Source organism: Simochromis diagramma, unplaced genomic scaffold (genome assembly GCF_900408965.1).
Source record: "Simochromis diagramma unplaced genomic scaffold, fSimDia1.1 OVJJ01000483.1, whole genome shotgun sequence".
NCBI lineage: Eukaryota > Metazoa > Chordata > Actinopteri > Cichliformes > Cichlidae > Simochromis > Simochromis diagramma.
In genome coordinates this window covers 6,637,413-6,659,512 of record NW_024386835.1, presented here as the reverse complement: position 1 = coordinate 6,659,512, position 22,100 = coordinate 6,637,413, and the positions used below count along the sequence as shown (strand labels likewise).

The window sequence follows — 22,100 nt, the reverse complement described above, 5'->3', positions numbered from 1 at the left end:
TAATCGGACAGATCTCCGTCAGAATAGTACATGAGCTGTGACACAAAGGGAGCTGAAGAATGAACAGTTTTAATGAACAAGAAATGTCTTCTTCGTGCCACCTGTGACAGTTTTGTGTAATTTAGACTCATCTGTCGCTTATAAAAAGAGGGAACAAGAACTGAAGCTAGACGAGAAAGGCAAGAATTCTAATCACCAGAAAAAGTAGATTTTTGCACAGTTTTATCTGAAATAAAATGCAATTACATTTAACCCACATTCAGTTTCTTAATATGGAAGTTTCTGTGTTTCAGGCACATCTGTTTATATGGCCATTATACTAATCACAGTATATATTTGTATTGCTTACATTTCAAACAGTATAACTGCTCATTGCTCACCTTCTAACTCTTCAAAGGTGATTTTTCATGAAGAGGAGCGGAGGATCTTGGCTCTGAACAGTAGTCCCTGGATCCCACAGCTGCTGTATGCCTTCCAGGATAAAGATCATGTTTACCTGGTGAGACTGCGGCACATGTTTCTTTTTTTTTTTTTTTATCTTAATGATGAATTGAACTGAGTAGTTTGCAAATTTTTTCTGAATCAAAAGAATATTTTAAGGATCTTTTGTAACACACAGAGAAAATGGCACACACAACATACTGTACTTACTAATACAATATTTGTGCTGTATTTGATGTATAAAGCAAAGGCCTTGTATTTTGTAGTGTAGGCCTCGATGTAGTGTTAGTCCCAGTGTTACAAAATAGTACTGACCGTATAGTGACTGGTCATAGTAGATAGCTGCCCTTCCCTAAGCCTGGTTCTGCTGGAGGTGTCTTCCTGTTAAAAGTGAGTTTTTCCCTATATATATATATATATATATATATATATATATATATATATATATATATATATATATATATATATATTATTTATTTATTATATAGTAGGGTCTTTACCTTGCAATATAAAGGCCCTTGAGGCAACTCCTGTTGTGATTTGGTGCTATGAAACAAAAAATTGAGTTGGTATGACCAATTGGCTTTCACTCAAAGTATCATAAGCACACTGTGTATTCCCCCAAACTCTAAAATTATACTGTGGGGAAAATGGCTAGACTCAGAAGTAAAACAAACACCCACACTATACATGAACCCTAGAAATGCAATCATCAAAATTTGCCTATTGTTACCTGCTTTCTATCTTTGATTTTCAAAATTTGACCAACAAAACTAGCAGTCACTCAAAGTGGCATGTGAAGGAGGAATTATAAAATGACCAATCTGTTTGTACAAGAAAAATATTTTGTAGCAGGGGAAAAAAGGTTTTATCCTTAAGTCGTTATTTTTGCCATCAGTACGTTCCACAGTGACCAGGATTTTTTCATGATAAATCACATCATTCATTACTGACTCCTCCCGTGGCTTTTTAGATGCTGTGAGCAATCTTTGGGTTTAGTTTTGCTTGAAATTAAAAGCTTACTGCAACTAGCAAAACAGTATCACATTTTTTAAGCTATCACTGTGAAAAATAAGGAGGGAAATCAGGAACTGAACTTACTGTTTACCATTTAAAACACTCAGTGAATGTATACTCTTTATGCTGCATTATTGTATGAGTAACTAATTAAAGGGGGAAACGTATCCCTTTAATAATGCAATCTTAGCACTTTGTCAGTTACAGTTAGCTGTTAAACTTACAATGAATCTGTATTTTTCCTTATGATCAAGGCTGTCTTAGGTAGTAGGAAAGAGTGCAGTTTCTTGTGCAGCTGGGGCTTATATTTTATCCTGCCCTTTTTTGTTTTTTTTTCTCCTTTCTTTCACCATCTATATACGTTCCTTTATGTCCCCTGCATATCTGTTTCAATTCTTCCACCTCTTTTTTTCTCTCCCCCTCTGTCTCTCTGCTCCCTAACTGAGCATGGAGGAAAATACAAAGCATCCATCTTTATCCGTGTGTCAGAGAGGCACCCAGTCTCCCTGTTGCTAGGTAACACTGGAGAATGCTCCCGTTCATTGAGACTCGCTGACCATTCATGTGCATGGGCTTTGCCTGTTTATGGCTGTATGGCTTTAAACATATAGCTCAAATCAACTTGGCACAGCACCTTTTATTTCTGTGTGCAGGCAGCAGGGGAAAAAAAAAAAGAATTTTAGGCAACGTTAACCAAGGCTGATTTATTTTTCCAAACTTTCAAAACTACATGTCTTCAAATGGGCTATGTTATGGTTGCAGTATGTTGTATGTATGTTGCTTTGAGTTAAATGTGTCTTCTTTCATCCTATGATCATTCATTCTAGGCTACACTGGGATTATGCATTTATTCTTGACATATTTTTAGCAATTGAACAGGAATACTTTGACTGCAGTATCATAGATAAATCAGCAATAGTACCCGGTGTTATATAACTGAATCTATAATGAGGAGAACCACCCTATAAGCTTATGCTGAGCAGAGCTTTGATGTAAGCTCAAACACATGGCCCTACACTTGTTGCTTTGTTTTTCCTTCTAAATATAGACACATTTAGAGGCGTTCTTAAAGCTTTTACAGCCTTCAACAACAACACACAATCCTTCAAATGCTATGCACTGGTTATAGTCTTATCCTGCCAGTTCCTCACTTTAAACACATATGCTTTCAGGCGATGGAGTACTTGCCAGGCGGTGACCTGATGTCTCTCCTAAACCGATATGAGGATCAGTTTGATGAGTCCATGGCTCGATTTTATTTGGCTGAGCTGGTAGAGGCCATTCATGCTGTCCACCAGTTGGGCTACGTCCACAGGTAAAATACCCGCTACGAAATCCAACCTGTTATTGATAGAGGATTAGCCAAGTAAGACTTAACAGTAAAACATGATCAATGAAGGAGTGGCAGTGTTCCCGTAGAATGGGTTTCTCGACTTCCAGGTCTATATTAAAAATGTTTTTCTTTTGTTTTCATTGAAAAGGCCACAATAACCGGATCCTGTACATGAGAATTGTTATCACTTTAACTAATTTAATGTAGAGTGTGATGGCAAATGTTATAAAAACGCTGTGGAGTTTGCAAATGTCTCCGTTATGCTTGGAGCAGTAGAGCATTTTACAGTACTCAGACAGCAAACAGCTCTGTAAAAGCCGTATCAAATTTCTACTAAACTATCCACTTACAGAGATGTCAAACCAGAGAATATTCTCATTGATCGGACTGGTCATATTAAGCTGGCTGACTTTGGATCAGCTGCCAGGCTGACTGCTAACAAAACGGTAAGTCGAATATAGGCTTTGCTATATGTATTAACTTCACTGTTCTTCACAATGACATTACAGAGTTTCTGTTATGTTTTCCCAGGTGGCCACTTCCACAGTGCCTGTCGGAACCCAGGACTTTCTTTCCCCTGAAGTCCTGACAGCCATGAATGGGGGTTCTAACAGCACCTATGGAGTTGAGTGTGATTGGTGGTCGCTTGGGGTCATTGCCTATGAGATGATTTATGCCCGGTCACCTTTTTCTGAAGCCACTTCGACCAAGACTATCTACAACATCCTTAACTTCCAGGTGCTGACATTGTCATTGTTTATGTATTCAATCTCTATAACAGATCAGACACAAACGGTGTAATCAGTATTCCTGTTACGGTCAGTAATATATGCAGTCTAATTTAGGCAATATTTAATCAGTCTATAAAATATTTATTCAATTCTTGTTCAATTTTTTTTTTTTTGCCTACAGCGTTGCTTAAAGTTTCCAGAGGAGCCACGTACCAGTAAGCAGTTTGTAGACTTGGTACAGAGCTTACTTTGTGGTGCAAAGGAGCGACTGGGTTTCCAGGGACTCCACTGTCACTCTTTCTTCTCCAGCGTCGACTGGAACAACTTGCGACAAGGTGAGGAGATTCCGCTCCCTTGAGACTCCTCTGCAATCTTTTTAGTGGATGTGCTCAATTTCACTTGAAATGACACATTCTTGTTGTAATTGTGTTACAACACAGTTGATATATTACTAGTTGTCAAATTCTAATGCTTGGGTTTTTATTCTTTTATATATATATAAACAAAAAAACAACAAACCCCACCCAACAACATCTAGTCTACGTCTGTGTGTGTTCAGGGGGTGAGCTCATAGACAACAATAGCGTTGGTGTTGTCTATAGTAAAATAATGAGATTCTGTGCGCTGTTGGCAGTAAGCCATGTTTTTTTTTTTTTTTTTTTTTCTGAGGAAGGGAAGGCAGACCGTTAAGATCTGCGACTCATCTGTTTCTCAACAGATGCAGCACGCATCGTTTACGCAGGCGACACCAGACATGCTCTTTGTAGCGTTTGTTAAATGTTATTGTTGTCAGTGAGTTTCACAGTTTCCCCTGACTGGCCATTGGAAAACACACCCATAACACTCAAATTAATAGATAATTTCAGTGAAGCATGGTCACATTGAAGAGGCACATGCCTACAGTGCTACTGTAATTCACAAGTGTATCTGCAGGGGTGATCGGTGTTTGTTTTGGCTCTACCAAATAGGTATTTTCTGCAGATGACACCCCCCATTATAAAGTAATTATATAACATTACTATGCCCATGGTTTCCTCTTAGCACTGACAGCTGTTTGTCTATGATAAAGTGTTTAGATTGATAGTTTTTCTTTATTTATTTTTCTCTTTGTTAATTGATTTTGTTTGAGTAGTGGCAAAAAAACCTCAAAATACATATTTGTACAAATGTCTGCATTAAAAATATCATCCTTGTTTATTCACAACTGAGCACTGATAGAGCTTTATGCATCAGCTTTGGGTCCAGCTGATTAGCTTGCTCTGCTGCAGTGAGAGAGTGAGTGAGCATGTGTGTATGAGAGAGCGCGAAAGAGAGGAGGGAGGGACAGAGGCAGCATGTGCATCAACGCGCGACTTACTGCTCTCTAGGCTCCCACCGCTCTCCGCTCTCTATTCCTCCTCCCTTCCTTTCTCTCCCCTTTCTCCTTGTGTTTTTTTTATTTTTTTTATTTTTATTTTTATTTTTTTACATTTTTTGTTTTTAAGTACCTTGTTCATAGCGGCTTCCTTTTTCCCTTGCCCTCTCTCTTATTCCCACCTCTCATGCTCTTCCCCTGCAGTTCTCCCGCCTTTCGTTCCTGCGTTGCATGCTGAAGATGACACCTCTAATTTTGAGGAGCCGGAGCAGGCAGCCCCCTGGCCAGCCTCAGCAGCCCAGCAAGGAGCTCTGCCGGCGGGCTTCCAGGGCCAGGATCTGCCTTTTCTAGGCTGGTTCTTCAGCAGAGCGTTGATACTGTTGGCCAAAACTGAGTAAGTGGTACCTGTTTACTAGTCATTGTTGGGATCATTCAAAGTAGACTAAAGCCTGTTTTTCCTTTAGGCGATGCAGAGACCTTTTGCATGCACCTTTCTAATACCTTTTGTTGGTAAAGACCCCATGCTAGTACTGAATGCTGTTCTGCCATTAGTCTCCTCATTACCACGGCAACAATTTCCAGGTAGCCTTGTTTCAGGTGACCTAGCATGGTGCCCAGGGCAGTTGGTATTGTCCCTGTCATTAGTGTTGTGCCTGTTGGGGCCAAAAAGGGTTTGGCTATATGCTGTGTCAGACAAGGAATGAGAAAAGGGAGGGATCCCCCTGTTCTGTGGTGCTCTCTCCTACTGACTTCTTGTTTTTGTACCTTCAGATCACACGTAAGTGATCCAGTGCGCAGATAGATCAAATGAATGGCTCAGAGGATGTTAGCTGGTGTTATCTTGCCATCGACTGATTGGTATGCGGCTGAGTGTGCCGATGAGGTTTGCTGAGAAGTGGAACCCCACACATAGACACACTCCCACCCTCACTGCTGTTATTGTGCCTTCTCTGTTACTGTGAAGCGTAATAGGCTCCTGACTTTTACGGCATGGGTTTTGGGACTGTAATTATACCTAATTGTGTTTGGCTTCTTAACCCCTGATAATAAAGCAAGAGGATGGGTTTTTGTTCTTGCAGCCCCATGCTAGTGCTCTCGCAGGTTAATGGTGCTGGAGACTGCAGATCATGACAGCAGCGGCAACAGAAATGGAGAAAAAGCATTAGCAGATTAGACTGGGAAAAAGGATGAGAGCTCAGATTGGGGGAGAGAATTATTTCTATGGTTACAACCGTGATGTTTTTTTTTTGTGTGTGTGTGTGGGTTTTTTTTTTTTTTTTTTCTCCTGTCCCCACCCCCCATCTTTACCCGTCTCATCTCCTCCTATTATTTCTCCCTCTTCTAATGTCTAAGTCGCCTTGCTGTTACACCATCAGTCATCTGTTCAAGGTTTTTAACAGAAGCCAGTCATTTTCTATGCTGCATTTGATTAAGAGGAGCTCAGTGTTCATAAAATGTGTCAGAATTGTGTTGCGTGTGTGGGAGCATGCATATCCGTGTACACATTATTCATTACAATGCCAAATAGGAAAGAGAAATGAACCTAGAGCCAGGCATAATGAAATGCTAATCATCTGTTTTGGGGGTTCCTGCTATTGTTTGTTTTTTCTTCTCCTTTTTGAACTTGCTGTCTCACTCCTCATTAGTAAAAACTTAACAGCAAAATCCTCTTAAAAACTTGCCTCAAATTTATAAGAAGCTGTTTGTGGTATAGTGTCGGAAAATCATACTAAACACCCATAAAAAATGACATTGTTAGGATTTTTGGCTGGATTAAGGAAATTCTGAGATTGTTAATACAACATGTGCAGTATTTACAGTTTATAAATATCTGTTTTTGCCTGTTTGGAGCTGGACATAAAACGGTGTTATTAGGTCAGTCTGTCTGGTCAGGCATCCAACGTCGTGCCAAATATCTACCAATACTGGGTAAAGGTATAGGTGCCCATTGTTCCTTCGTTGGCGTCAAATGTAATCCTGTAATATAGGCTATGATTTTTGTCTTACAAGGTATCTTGGCAACACACACACACACACACACACACACACACACACACACACACACACACACACACACACACACACACACACACACACACACACACAGTATGTAGGAAATCCATTGAGGACATTCATGGGCTTTTGGAAAAGAAATTTGTGTTTGTACTGAATTCCCGCCATTTACAGTGGTGCCATCAGGGTCAAAGCTTTACATGGGGGACCCCTTTGTTCAAAAAAAAAAAAAAAAAAAAAAAACTGCCCCAGGACATGTACCACATGAATGACCAAAAGAATGTTGGCAATGGTAGGAGAAGAAGAGTCTTCTAGCACTTATATTAAAAACAGAAAAAATTATGTGTGTGTGTGTGTGTGTGTGTGTGTATATACACATTAGTATATTAGTGTATTAGTGTTTATTTTAAGCACAAATTGAAAAAATAAATTGTTATTGGGAATTTTGCATGTCCTACAAAAGATTTCCCCAGAGGTTGCCTTGTTTTCATCACACTGCTTGTTAGTATTACGTGTGTTTGTTTCTTCCTTCAGTGTACATGACTGTTATCCATCCTTTTGCGTACCTGATGAGTGCTGCTAAGCCTTTTAACTTTCTTTGTGTCATTGTCTTTCTGAGTCTCTTCAATAATGCAGTTTGCACTGGTTACTCATTTCTTTTTCCTCCACAGTTCAAAAACATGACAGCTCTCCCATTCCTCAGTGGAAAGAATGGTCTAACATTTTTCCTCTTTTAAATACTTAAATTCTTCATGGCCGCATTATGTTTAGCGCTATTAAAGTATTACCTATGCTTCCTGAAACTCAAGCAAAAATCTCCAGCTAATTACTTAAATGGCCACATTATCTGTACAAAAACCCACCCACCCCCCATCTCCCACTTGAATTTTGATGTCTAACATCAATTTTTAATTGGCATCTGGCTGAAATGCTTCTGTTTAATCTAGAGGCCTGTGAAAAAGAACTGCCTAGGGTGTTGCTGTTTTTGTTTTAGCAGTACGAGCCAAGTGTGTGTGTGTGTGTGTGTGTGTGTGTGTGTGTGTGTGCGCACACACACTTTTCTGTATACTGTATATATGGTGTGTGTGTGTGTGTGTGTGTGTGTGTGTGTTGTTGTGTTTCAGGGTGCAGAGAGGCAAAGGGAGCAGTGCTTGCTTTTCTGATTATTTTTAACACTGTGACTCAGTCTGAGTCAACTTTATTAAAGATCCTTCTGCAGTGTTTGTGAACTCATTCATACAGATTCATTCATTTATTTAGAGGACCTCTATTCATAGTTGCCTTGTCTCTGGTCAGCAAAATGGGAAAAATTCACTTGGTGCTCTCGGTTGCTGCAAAGAATGGAAACAAAATGGAACATTACCTTATACAAATAACAACAAAAAAAGAGTGTATTGTACTCACACTGAGCCTTCTGGAGACCAGCCCCACGCAACAGCATATCCCAAATTCTCCTGTCAAATTATTTTGTCAGGCTAACGGCAAACATTCCCGGGTCTGCAGGTTCATTTTGTTCATGCCATCTGTTTTGTCCTAATCATACTGCAGCAGAAAAAAAATATATATATATATACAAATTGCTCTGCATAAAAAATTGCTCAGCTGTTCTGTTGTCAAAAGAATAATTGTCATTACTAGATATTCTTCATTCGCCAACTCCAAAGGGAAGGTTGAGTCAGCTTTTATGCTCCTGGTTTCTGTTACTCGTTTATGACGTGTGGGTGTTGTGTCTGCGTTTTGACCGACTTCATTACAGATACAATGACTGTAGGCCTTGCTGTTATGTGTTGTGTCCTTATGTGGCAATATAAGACTGCCAGCCGAGTCCCATTCTTGTTCATTAGTCTAACTGATTATTCGAATCATTGTTGCATTTTTAATTGGTTTTTTTTTTTTTTTTTTTTTTTTTTGTCTTGTCATAGTTTGTTGCACAAAAGGAAGATTTTCGAAGCATGTTGTGCTCTCTGGTCTGTTGATTATAAAGAGGTTGACAGGAACTCGCTCGCCAGAGAGAAAACATTGCCCCTAGTTAGAGTGGATATGTCTCTGTGTTTAAATAACAAATTATTGCAATGCACATTTCAAATCATGTGCGCCAGTTTGATTGTTGAAATATTAATGTTTCAAGAATTTCTGTAAATGTTGTTGCCCCAGGTCAGTGTCTGCAGGCCTCAACTCTCCTGCTAAGACCAACTCAATGGAAAAGAAACTGCACCTTAAAAGCAAAGAATTACAAGAAACTCAAGACAAATGTCACAAGGTGAGCATTTACAGCCTGTTTTGGCTTTCATTCTTTGTTTTGTTTTTTTTCACAAACCTTTGTTAACAAAGCTTTCAGCTTTAACGTAATTTAGTAAATCCGCAGTATATTTTGTCTTCTGTCTCTGTTATTTTGGCTAACTCAAAATGCTCCTTTGATAAGCAAATAAATAACATTAACATATTCTGGAAAGAAGGCTTTTTATTTTTAGACAAACTGTGAAATTGGACTTCCGTAGTTTGAAACTTTGTTTTGAGCAACATCACTTCATTATTCTGGATTTTATTAGCAGATTTCTTGTGTTTATTCTGGCTGACTGGCCTAACACAGATCAAGGAAGCGTCTGTTGGTGCTGTTATGAGCCAAGTTCATTTTGTAGTGTGAAAAACATAGCAGCTTACTCGTTTTAAAGCATTCTTGGTTGGCCATTTGTTAGAAAAATCATTTACAGCTAATGGACCCCTTATTTATAGTGAAGTAAATAGCCACTTTAAGTACCTTATACTTCTGACGCAGGCAGAAGACAGCTGGGACACAAACCAGCAATGTTAATCAACCTTCAGGTGAAGATTTTAAATAAGTGATGTTTTCACTCCTGTGTTCAGATGGAGCAGGAAATCTCCAGGTTCCAGCGTAAGATGACTGACCTGGAGTCAGTGCTCCACCAGAAGGATGTGGAGCTGAAGGCCTCTGAGACTCAGCGGAGTATCCTGGAGCAAGACCTTGCCACCTACATTACTGAGTGCAGCGTGAGTCATACTGTACTACCAGCATTGTCCATTTGTGTTTTATTGAATTAACCTCTTCTACCCTGGAGGCTTTCCATCTGTTATAAAAATGCATCTACCATTTCATGAAGACTGCAAGTGTAGTACAATCACTGAGGCATACAATAATGACTTAAGCATGACAATGCTATATGGGTTTAAGTTCTGTTGTACTAAGTATGGTAGAGTTGTAGTTGACAACTTTTAGAACAGGTTAAACAAACAAAGTGTTTCCTTTCAAACTTGGGTTTTGATTTAGCAGAAATGTTGATGGCACTATTGGCCATAGTTTTTTGAAACTCCCTCTAGCCTTGTAATAAAAAAAAAAAACTCTGTAAAAATTCCTGTTTAAGTGTCTGTTATACAACTTGAAGTTTTGCAGCTTTTACTGATGAAATTGTGGGTTGTTTTTTTTCAATTGGAAATGTCAGACAGTAGCCTAGAGCTTAAGTAGTTGAAAAAAAGAAGGGAAGAATACTGTAAACTAACTTTTATTTTATTTTTTAAATCTTAGTGCACTTTGTGTTAGTCTGAAACACGTATTTGTTTGCAGAGCCTAAAGCGAAGCTTGGAGGAGGCACGAGTGGAAGTCTCTAGAGAGGATGACAAGGCCATGCAGCTGCTGCACGACATACGCGAACAGAGCAACAAGCTGCAAGAAATTAAGGAGCAAGTATGTAAATTTTCTCATTTAAATGATTCTGAATCCTCCTCCTCATCATGATAATGATGTGGGGCAGATGAAGAATTATTTCATGGACACTTCATGGTATTTATAATAAAACCGTCTAGTGAAATGGGGAAAAATGCCTTTAAACTGCATATGCATACTGTTTTTTGTTTTTTGGGGAAATTATTTGACACGGTGTTGTTTGTACCGTTGTAACTGATAGTGGAGTCCTTGAAAAAGGGATGAGATTACTTTTCCTCTCAGTGTGTCCCTGTCACACAGGGAGGGCTTTCCCTCTAAGGACTCCCTTGTCCTTAGCGCTCAAAGGTCATTCCTGCAGATGGCATAACTGCAAGGTACAAAAGTGGAGACTTGATCATTAATCTACAGATTCATCGACCCTTTAATTAGGGAGATGATACACAGTGTTTACACTTTTTAATATAAATTCATGATTTTAATTGAAAATTATAAATTGAACTGAGGTGAAAATTAAATCTGTACAAAAGAATTTTCGTTCTACCCAACTGAGGAGCTGGATCTGGTCATTAGTTAGCTTGCATAACATGTGGTTGCTTTTACAGTAAATTTTATGTTTAATTTAATTAATTGTGTTAACCACTCTGTGCTTATTAACGTCAGGAGTACCATGCCCAGCTGGAGGAGATGCAGGTGACCATCAGGCAGCTGGAGGAGGATCTCTCCGCTGCCCGACGTCGCAGCGACCTCTATGAAGCTGAACTTAGAGACTCGAGACAAACAAGTGAGGAGCTCAAAAGAAAAGCTGTGGAATACCAACAAAGGATCCAGAAGGTATGTAAATGTGTATATGTTTTCACCATATATGTTTATAGTTCATGTCATGTCTAAACCTAAATTGAACCAAATAACAGGAACACTTTTTTGTGCTTTGTATTTTTGATCTGCTCTAAAAAGCAAAGCACAAACCTGTTAAGAGGGATTGGAATGAAACTACAAGTTGCACAACTCATGAATTATGAACATGACTGTGTCACTTTACAGAGAAGATGATTTCTGTTTTGGCTTTTGATCATAAAATACAGTTGGATTCAAGTGAACTGCATTTCCTAGTTTGGGGGCATTTTACTTGGATATCAAGAGTTTAATATTTGACAGTTTTGTTGATGATAAAAACTATTAGTCTCATTTGAATCGGTACAGTCGTGTGGTTTGGAAGGGCCCAGAATGTCTCCCTTTGGAAGTGATCTGGGCATGGCAGACTGTGAGGAGATCCCAGAGCAGACCCAGGGTGCACTGCTGTAGTGATTACATCTCCCTGCTGACCTAAAAACAGGGGAGGGATCCTTCAGAAGAAAAAATGTGTGAAAAGTGCTTTCTCTGCTGCTGTCCTTACCCTCTTGCAGAATAAATGAATGATAATATGCATACTATAAATCAGAGAAAGGGCCTCATACACTTTATTGTAGGATATTGCAGTAAATATCAAATAGGTTTTTATTCATTCTCTTTCCATCATTAGTAATTCCTGGATCCAAGCTGTTTTTACTCATGTGAATCAAATATTTCAGGATGAATTTATGCTCAATTCTTATCATATTGTTAATGTTTTTAGGCAAAAGAGCAGGGAAAAGCTGAAGTGGAGGAGCTTCTCTCCAAACTTGAAAAGGTGTTCTTCCTTTTTCAAAAATGTGTACAGAGCTTACAGAACTGTATTTACCCCAAAGTTTGATTTTTTTTTTTCACTTTCTAAATTGTTTTTTATTCCTTTAAGACAAACTCTGAGCAGCAGGTGAAGATTCAGGAGCTCCAAGACAAACTGTCCAAGGTAGGTTTTTTCACAACTGTCTTTCATTGTTTTTTGTGTTGCTTGTTTTTTTTTTACCTACATTTAAATTACTAAAGACTTTGGATTTTGTAATCTTTCCTATTTATCTGAAAAAGGAAAAAGCAAAAACAACAAAAACAGACCACTATTACATGTGTATGTATCCAGGATGAAGCTGTGCAGCCATTTCTGCTGTTGTTCCTTATTTATTCAGCAGAATTGTTTTTGTTTTGTTTTTTTTGGTTTGTTATGTTTTCTCTTTGTCCTAGTGGGCAGAAATTGCACAAGCATATCAATATGTTTGTCTGGGGATCTACTAACAACCTTTGACCTCCTGATTTTTTCCCCAGGCAGTGAAAGCGAGCACAGAAGCCACAGAGCTGCTGCAGAATGTTCGGCAGGCCAAAGAGCGGCTGGAACGAGATCTGGAGCGCCTGAAAGGCAAAACCGACTCTAGTGACACTTTAAAACGCCGTCTTAGGGAGACGGAGGTACCAGACTGACCTGCTAATGCTAATGCTTTCTAGTCCTATGTTAAATAACCTTTTTGACAGTTGGACTACCCTACAATTTTCTGTGTAATTAGCCTTGCTACGTTTTTGTTGTGTAAGCAGGAGGGCAGGAAGACACTTGAGAATCAGGTAAAAAGGCTGGAGATGGTTGAGCGTCGGGAAAATAAGCTGAAGGATGACATTCAGACCAAATCCCAACAGATTCAGCAGATGGCTGAAAAGATCCTGGTGAGAGCTACAGATAAGACTTGCTAATACTCTCCATCACTCCACCCCTAACTTCACCCCACTGCCGACTCAACCAGCCCTCTGTCCATTTATCCTCAACAGATATCGGAGAACACACATGTACACACTACATACTCTTCACTTAGATAGCTGAGCCATCACAAATGGCTACTAGTTATCCAGTATTGGTACATAAATAGGCTTTAACATATTCATGATTTTACCAGAGTCAGCATGAGCAGGCATCACTGCAGTCGACTTGTGGATTTCCAGCTTTTCCATGCAAGTTTCTTTTGTAATGTTTTTGGTGCAGTAGAGCATTTTGCCTAGTTTTTAATTCATCTGCTTCATCTGTGTTTTAGCATTTTTTTTCTTTGTATGTTATACAGAATTTGTGTGTATATGTCTATAAATTATTATTTTTGTTAAAATGTAGTTGTTTTTTTTATCTGTGGCCATCACGTTAGATTTATCCATTTACAACTGTAATTTGTCCAGGAACTGGAGGAAAACCTGAGGGATGCCCAGTCAACTGCCCAGAGGATGGAAACGCAACTGGTTCAAAAGGAAAGGCTTTATGAAGACAAGATCAAAGTGAGTCAGCTTAATGTTTCTCAGACTGTTGTAGATATTTTAAAGAAATATTAGCATATATGTTTGCTCCAGTCAGTCCTGACATTTCAAATAAGTGTAGCTTTGGATTAAATCAGAGCTGTCACATGTCTTACGGTGAGATGTGACACCACACTAATTAATATTTCTACGTCAGGTTATACATTTACAACCATATCATTGAATGACTGCTTCACATGGGAGGCCGGAATCTAAATAGCAATGTGTCAAATTAAAACGGGATTTATTCACTGGTTCTCGCTCATCAAGGTTCTTGAGGCCCAGATGAAAGCAGACCTGGCTGACAAGGAGAGCCTTGAGGCCAGAAGGGCGCAGCAGGAGGAGGAGTCAAGGGAGAACTGTAAACTCATCAGTGAACAGAAAGCAGTAAGGCAACAAAACCTCATATGATCTCAGGGATTTGCTGTAAATTTTATACTCAGGTTGACACAAAGCCATATTTAAAACGAGTAAAGGTAACTTTTTAACTTTTGTGATATTAAAAGAAAAACAATATATGCAATTTATCGGCTGCTTAAAGTATTTTATTCCCTTTTACTAGGGCTGCAACGATAAACAAAATTCACGGTTCGGTTCGGTTCGATACTTTGGTGTCACGGTTCGATATTTTTTCGATACAAAAAAAAATGTTCATGCCTTTTTAATTTGTCATTTATTAAAATTATAAATATATATTTTAACTCAAAAGTACAGTTTTTAAATTTAACCCTAACCCTTGTGCGTGTTTTTTATTTTGACAGCGAATGCGCACCTGCGGACCACTTATGTGCACCCCTGGTTATATAGCTCATCATATTGCAGCCACAGAAATTATTTTGTCCATGAAACCATAAAGCTGCACTTTCTTTTTGCCTTATAGTCTGATTTGTCATAACTTTTCCGTTTTGTGGTAAGCTTTTCTTTGGCTGTCACTTCTTCACCCTGACCTGTCTTGTTTGGCTCAGCAGAACTGAAATATATATCCTGCTGCTTTTACACAGGCACTCACATAAGCTCAGCGATTCTCTGCGCGATCAACCTCTCACATGTTTAAGCTTTTCACTTGATTTCACTTGTCATGTTTGCGTAGTAAGCTAACGATTGATAAGACGATATCAGAGGAATTGGTGCGCAAATTATCATCACTCACCAATCAGTGCTGTCGCTCTCTATACACAGTTTGCAAAGTGAAAGCAAAAAAACAAGCGCAAATTCAAACGCGATTTCAATATGTCACATATTGACAGTGGCTCACCGATGCCAATGACATAATTACCCAGCTACATTTCCGAAAGAATGCAAAAGCATTGACATATTTTTCCTTCCTACAATAGCCCAACGGGCAGGGCAGAGATAGATTTTGGTAGCCCGACTGGGAAAAATCGCGAGCCCTGTATCTGATTGAGGAATCACTCATCTTTGGAAAAGAGAGTTTATTACAGAGAAATGGCTCGCCCCGTGCATCTGCTAGACGGCCAACACGTTAACGAGCTAACTGCGCTAACACACTAGTTCCCATCCATGTAATTAAGCATTGCCTGGCACATCCAACATACTGTTTTACTTTAGTCCATGACGCGCTTACCTTCAGGGTCATACGTCACATGAAAACCAAAATAATTCCAAACGCCAGATCTGAATGAGGGTGGGGAAGGTTCAATTTGCCATGTTGCAAGGAGAGCTTAACTTCTGTCTCGCTAGCTTGCCCTGCGCTCTTCCTTCTGACGATGCTGTCTGTGTTGAGTGCTCAGTGGATCCGCGCTCGACAGTGCAGCCTAGGCGGAGTAGTCGAACGCAGATTCACTGAGCGCTCAACACAGACAGCATCGTCAGAAGGAAAGTTGATAAAATAAATTACAAATTTTGTATTGTTCGATACATATGCGTACCGAACCGAAAGCACTGTATCGAACGGTTCAATATCGATACGAATATCGTTGCACCCCTACCTTTTACATATACTAAGCATTCCCAATCTAATCTCATTGGGTATAGGCTGTCTCTTATGCATTTATTTTAAGGATTAGACAAATATAATTTTTTGTTTTACACCATAATTTGTTATAGTACTATAGTAGTGCTTTTTTGTTTTGTTTTGAAATGTACAGGTTAAAAAGACAGATTAAATTAGAATATCCTTCATGTTGCACTATAAAGGCTGGGCTCAAGTTCTAATCTGGTTAATATGGTAGACTTGAGGCAGTTAAGAAGCTTTTAGAGGTAGTCATCTGACATTGACAGTAGACGACTCAGGCAACACTTTAATAGTCTCTAATAGGATTTTTCTGAAGTAAAAGGTTTTTCTACCTTTAAAAAAAAAATGTGAATGTCCCATATTCTAGCCCGAATCTGGTTATCAGTCAGTGGAGAATATATCCTTGTGTTGGGATGTGATCTACAGCATGTTTTTGCACCTTCTTCTTTCCCAAAGACCATTAATGCTATGGATTCAAAGATGAAGAACCTGGAGCAGCGCATCGCTGAGTTGTCAGAGGCTAACAAGCTGGCCGCTAACAGCAGCATCTACACCCAGAAGAATATGTGAGTTAACTAGACCTTCTGCCCACACTGTGCACTGACTGCACTTACATCTTTGTGCAACATGGCTTATCTGTCCCCGCTGTGTGTATACTGTGTCATCTTTAAGATTAAGTACAGGAAATGCATTTTTCATGTAGTCTTAATAGAATATACAAACCTATTACCAAAGAAGTTAGTCTGCTCTACAAAAACAGAATTCAACAGCTTACTAACCATTTGAATGCTATTTAATTCAAAATGGTACAAAGATGACTTTAAACGCTAAAATATTTTCTTAGTTTCAATTATATACCAGTTACATATTTCAAATAACATACTGATATTAAGTAGCAGTAGGTAATAACTAAGTACAATACAAGCAATGCCAGAGTCTTTAGAAGGTAAAAAGTGAACAGAAAGAGCAAATTAATCAGCAATTCTCAATATAATGTCATCTACAATACATAATATTTTTAGATAATCCTGAGGAATTTCTCTATGCAAGCATCAAGACTGAAATAAACATTATAGTTGTGAAACTAAGCTAAGGAGGACTTCAAATAAGCTTTTTAATCCATGAATGCACATTACAACTTTACCATTTGTTTGGAAACGTAAATGCATATAAACAAGAAGCACTGCTTTTGGGTGTAAAACGGCAAGAATAATAACCATGCACGCTTTATTCTACTTAAGAGGAAAGATAAAGTTTTGGAGCAACATACAATGCCAGATTACATCTTTTTAAGGGAAGGCCTTGCTAACTTCAGCAAGAACATGGCAAACTACATTTTGTGTGCATTACTGCAGCATAGCTCTGCCATAAAATTATAAAACTCTGGCCTGCCTGCGCTTTTGCCTGCGCTTTTGCCTGCAGCGCGAATGGAATATTTTCCTGCACTGTGTTGTTGCAGCACGGGGGAAAAATATGCTTATTATATTATTAAATATGCTTCTCAGGTTCAACATTTGATAACTTGGCTTTGTAGTGTTTTCAAGGAAATATCAGGTTTACATTATTCACATTAATTGCAAATTTGAAAAAAAAAATGCCATTAATGTAAATAATGTGAAATTAATTTGCACATTTAATAGAATGAAAATGATTGCATTGTGCTTTTCTTTATATTTTACATCGTATCACGCTTGTTTAATACAATTAGAGATGCACAGACTCTAAATTTCTGTCTAATATTGATTTTTAAGATAATAATTAGTCTAATGGCAGGTACCGATGTTTTAAATTGCTGCACTGTTCATTTTGTATTAGTGCAATTAAATTGTTTACAAATTAAGCTCCAACTTTTGTTTTACGAATATAAATTCAAAACAGGAGATATAATTGGCATTTGTTTGTATTTTTGTCAGGAAAGCCCAGGAAGAAATGATCTCAGAGCTTCGACAGCAAAAGTTTTATTTGGAGTCTCAGGCAGGCAAGCTTGAGGCCCAGAATGCCAAACTAGAGGAACATCTGGAGAAGATGAGTCAACAGGAGCAAACCAAGAGAACCCGGCTGCTGGAGCTGGAGAGCAGGCTGCGGGAGGTGAGGCAACAGGAGGCCGAGAGACAGTGCAAAATCTGTTCAAGCTCAAGATTAACTAATTCACTTTAGCCGACACACAGTGTAGCCTTACTATCCACAAAAGGGATTAGGGCAGCTGATCAGCAAGCGAGCTCAGATGCTTTTCAGATAAACGGCTAATTAAAAACAGATCTGTAATGGCACTCTTTACAAAATTGCAATTCTCTTCCTGTATTATCTCTGGAGCAGTGCTGTTTATTAGCTAACAACTGATAAAATCCTAAACCATAAGAAAATGAAGCAGGACCAGAAGTTCTGGCATGGACAGTCAACATTTTACCCTCAAACTGGATGACTGATAATTGCTTGCAAGCATTAAACTCAAGTTATACTCGTATGTATGTAATGTTTTCAGTCACTGAGAAGCGCACCCCTCAATTTCATGATGTCTTTATGAACCCATTGCAAATCTGCTCTATAAAAAGAAGTCCCGGCTTAATTTTGAGGAACACAATGCCCCCTTTCTTCTGAACGCTCTCACCCCCCAGTGTGCTTGTCTGTCGACGCTCCAGGTCAACAGCCTGCTGACTGGATGTCATATTCTACCTCCACACGGTCTTCGCTACTGAGACATGATACACAGATTGGCACTAATTGCTGGCCTCTCTGCACCCTCGCTTAAACACATACACACTGTCCTCACACACACAAATATGTACTTCAGTTGTGATCGGCCGTTCCATCTGTCAAACACTTATGAAACAGCTAAATGAACCCTTGTGTATTTTTCAGCAGACTGAATTTCTGTATTTGCCAGTAAGAAGTGCAGAACCCGAGATTAACTAAAAGTGCATATTAATTCCAGCAATCTTTCATTAGTAGCACTCTGCTTTCCTAACAATGTGATTAAGGTTAAAGTTATGCTGAAAATGATATTCAAATACAAAGTGTTAAAGGTTCGATTTGTTCAATATCAACGCAGTATTCACACTAACCCTCTCTGTGTTGTAGATGGGCCTAGAACATGAAGAGGAGAAACTGGAGATCAAGAGGCAGGTGTCAGAGTTGACCCTGTCCCTCCAGGAGCGTGAGTCCCAAATCAGCAGCCTACAGGCTGCACGTCTTGCATTAGAGAGTCAGCTGCAGCAAGCTAAGACTGAGCTGGAAGAGACAACTGCTGAGGCTGAGGAGGAGATCACGGCCCTCAGGGTAAGACGAGCAAGAGGAAGCACACATGTATGCAATCACACTCACCCAAAGTAATGGTGGTATTCACCATTTCCTATATATGGATATAAGCCTGTATTATTAATACAATAATAATTTTTTTTTATAGTGCTGTTAGGATGAACGGCATTCTTTACGATTACACATTATGCATACTCAGATTTGCTTGTATTTTTTCTTTTCATTTGCTCTTCTTCCAGAACCACAGAGACGATATTCAGCGGAAGTTTGATGCCTTAAGAGACAGTTGTTCAGTAAGTGATTCCACAGCCTTTTGTCTGTGCTTTCAGCAGCAGGAGATAAAATTCTTCAAAGGTTTCACAAGACCCTTGAATATATAGTGATTCATGTGTAGTTGCAAAAGATTGTTCTAATGTAACAATGTAGTCTACTGAATCAATCTTTGGCAGCAAAATGCAGCTTGCTGTGCAGAGCACTCTGTTAGCATTTTACTGGTGAATTGTTTTTGTTTTATTTTTTATAAAGGGTGCCATTACAGTTGTCACAAAGACAAAAATCTTTTTGATGCGCAGCCAACACATTACTTCAGTTACCTCTGAGTAGTGCTGAGACCACTTTAATTCAACTGTTAGGTAGCTTCCAATTTGTGCAGTTCTTTTTAAAAATGTACTGTAAATGTAAGATGAACATGTCCATCTATCGTCTTCAACAAATTATCTTATTTGTCATTAGTGGTGCAACGGATCACGGTTGATCCGTAATCCGAACCGATCCCACTCCACAGAAGAAAAGAAAAAAGAAAAAAGAAAAAAAAAGTATGTGTATGGTGCGCGTGGTGGGTCTGACAAGCATAGTTATGGCCAGCGCTAGTGGTCCAAGTGGAGGAGCAGAGGAGTTTGCGGTATTTAATCAGCCCTTTGCTGCCCAATCCGACCGGGCTAAAGCTATTACAAAAGCTATTGGGGTGTTTAGCTGCAGACGGGAGGCCGTATTCCGTTGTGCAAAACAAGGGGTTTAAACTGATGAACGTGCTTGAGCCACGCTATGATATCCCGTTGCGCGTCCACTTTAGTGGCAAGATCGTTCCAAGCATGTATGAGCAGGAAAAGTTTAAAGTTATGGCTGAACTGTCCCAGGCATCTTCTGTTGCCCTAACTACTACAAATGGGTGGACCTCCAGGGCAACGGAAAGCTACGTGACCGTGACAGCTCATTATATCACAGCGGAGTGCGATAAGTAAATGTGTTACTTATTAGGCATCACATGTTAAATTTTTGTCTTTTTTCTTTTTTGCTGATCCGAAAATTGATCCGATCCGTGACTTAAAATCTCCTAACCGTGAGATTTTTGATCCGTTGCACCACTATTTGTCATGGAGTTAAAATGGAAACAAATTCTTAGTATGTTACATTTAAAGTGAAACAACAGTTTTGTGGTTCATATGTGCCAAAAACATGTTTCCTATTTCTCTGACTGGAAATGACTTGCTGTCACTGTACTCATTACACCTGTAAATTATACTCACTACAGCTGTGCTATTACAATCCCACTTCCAAAGAAGTTGTGATGATATAAATTAAAAACATAATGCAAAGATTTGGAAATCTCATAAATTTTCTATTTTATTCCCAGCAGAATATAGAAAACTTTAAATCTTTAAACTGTAACATTTTACTGTGTCATGAAATATTTGAGGGACGTTTTGAAACTAAATCAGTTAATTAAGTGGCAGCAGATTGGGTAGCAAGAAAAGAGAAGCAGAGTTTTTCAGAAGTAAAGATGGACAGAGATTCACCAATTTGCCAAAACTCGCACCTACAAATAATATAATATAAGAATCTTAATTAGTATTGAATGTGAAGACTATCAATATCTTGTCATCTATGGTGCATAATATCATCAAAATGTTCTGAGAATCTGGAGAAATTTCTGTGTGCAAGAGACAAGACTGAAGATAAAAATTCGATGCCTGTAATCTTTGTGCCATGAGGTAGCACTGCATTAGCAACAGATACAATTCCCTCCCAGAAATCTCTTCATGGACTCAGGAACATTTCTATAAATCACTGTCTATGATCACAGTTCACCGTGCCATCCACAAATGCAGGTTAAAGCTCTGTAACGCAAAGACGTCATATATGCACATGATCCAGAAACGCTGACGTCTTCTCTGGGCCAAAGTTCTTTTAAAATGCACTGAGGTTAAGTGGAAAGCTGTTCTGTGGTCAGATAAATCAAAATGTAAAATTCTTTTTGGGAAACATGGACTTCATGTCCTTTTTGACTAAAGAGGAGAAGAACCATCTGGCTTGTTACCAGCGCTCAGTTCAAAAGGCTGCAGCTCTAATGGAATGAGAGTGCATCAGTGCTTGTAGAATTGGCACCATGCACATCTAGAAAGACACCTTCAGTACTGACAGGTGTATACAGGTTTTAGAAAATATATATGCTCCCATCCAGTCAATATCTTTTCCAGGGAAGGGCTTGCATATTTCAGCAAGACGATGCTAAACTGCATACTGCACATATTACAGAGTCGAGTTCTAAACTTCACCAATTGAAAACATTTTGAACATCATGAAATGAAAAAAATTGGAGTTGTATTTCACCAGATAGAATTATTACAATACAGCCAGTTTTGTGCATAAAGCCTTAAAATGTGTTCTTGTTTGCACATGTAAACCTTTACCTGTTTGTGCCTCCTCAGGTGATCACTGACCTAGAGGAACAGCTGACACAGCTTAGTCAGGAGAACGCAGAGTTGAATCGCCAGAACTTCTACCTGTCCAAACAGCTTGATGAGGCATCAGATGAGAGAGAGGATCGGCTGCAGCTCAGCCAGGAAGTGGACCGCCTGAGGAGGGAGGTGGCCGACCGTGAGATGCACCTCAACAACCAGAAACAGGTAACAAAAACCGTTTCCAGACAAATTGCTGGCTTCTCAGTATATTGAGTGTCATTCAGATGTAAATCATTTTCATGGTAATGTGCCTTGCTTCAGTGAGACATTGCCACAACACTTATTGAATGAGCCTGTTTTATGAACTTACAGGTGAGATTTGACAGTGACACATACCAAGTAATAGAGGTGGGAATCACCATACATCCCACGATACGATATTAT

The 22,100-nt window shown here is 39.0% G+C and overlaps 1 protein-coding gene across 6 annotated transcripts in view; it reads left to right on the top strand.

The window, feature by feature from the left end:
* Positions 1–22,100, top strand: part of cita (citron rho-interacting serine/threonine kinase a) — a 39,997-nt gene that overhangs the window by 3,259 nt on the left and 14,638 nt on the right. For 4 of the 6 annotated variants that reach the window (XM_040029075.1, XM_040029073.1, XM_040029074.1 and 1 more), the window contains exons 5-25: positions 398–499; positions 2,631–2,773; positions 3,144–3,237; positions 3,323–3,529; positions 3,704–3,857; positions 5,081–5,270; positions 9,044–9,149; positions 9,755–9,898; positions 10,470–10,589; positions 11,229–11,399; positions 12,181–12,234; positions 12,340–12,393; positions 12,744–12,884; positions 13,005–13,133; positions 13,632–13,727; positions 14,016–14,132; positions 16,177–16,286; positions 17,634–17,808; positions 18,799–18,996; positions 19,215–19,268; positions 21,684–21,881. In XM_040029075.1, the coding sequence (XP_039885009.1) occupies positions 398–499; positions 2,631–2,773; positions 3,144–3,237; positions 3,323–3,529; positions 3,704–3,857; positions 5,081–5,270; positions 9,044–9,149; positions 9,755–9,898; positions 10,470–10,589; positions 11,229–11,399; positions 12,181–12,234; positions 12,340–12,393; positions 12,744–12,884; positions 13,005–13,133; positions 13,632–13,727; positions 14,016–14,132; positions 16,177–16,286; positions 17,634–17,808; positions 18,799–18,996; positions 19,215–19,268; positions 21,684–21,881 (2,757 nt within the window). The remainder of the gene's footprint in view (positions 1–397; positions 500–2,630; positions 2,774–3,143; positions 3,238–3,322; positions 3,530–3,703; positions 3,858–5,080; positions 5,271–9,043; positions 9,150–9,754; positions 9,899–10,469; positions 10,590–11,228; positions 11,400–12,180; positions 12,235–12,339; positions 12,394–12,743; positions 12,885–13,004; positions 13,134–13,631; positions 13,728–14,015; positions 14,133–16,176; positions 16,287–17,633; positions 17,809–18,798; positions 18,997–19,214; positions 19,269–21,683; positions 21,882–22,100) is intronic. The other 2 variants (XM_040029072.1, XM_040029076.1) reach the window with 1 other exon arrangement.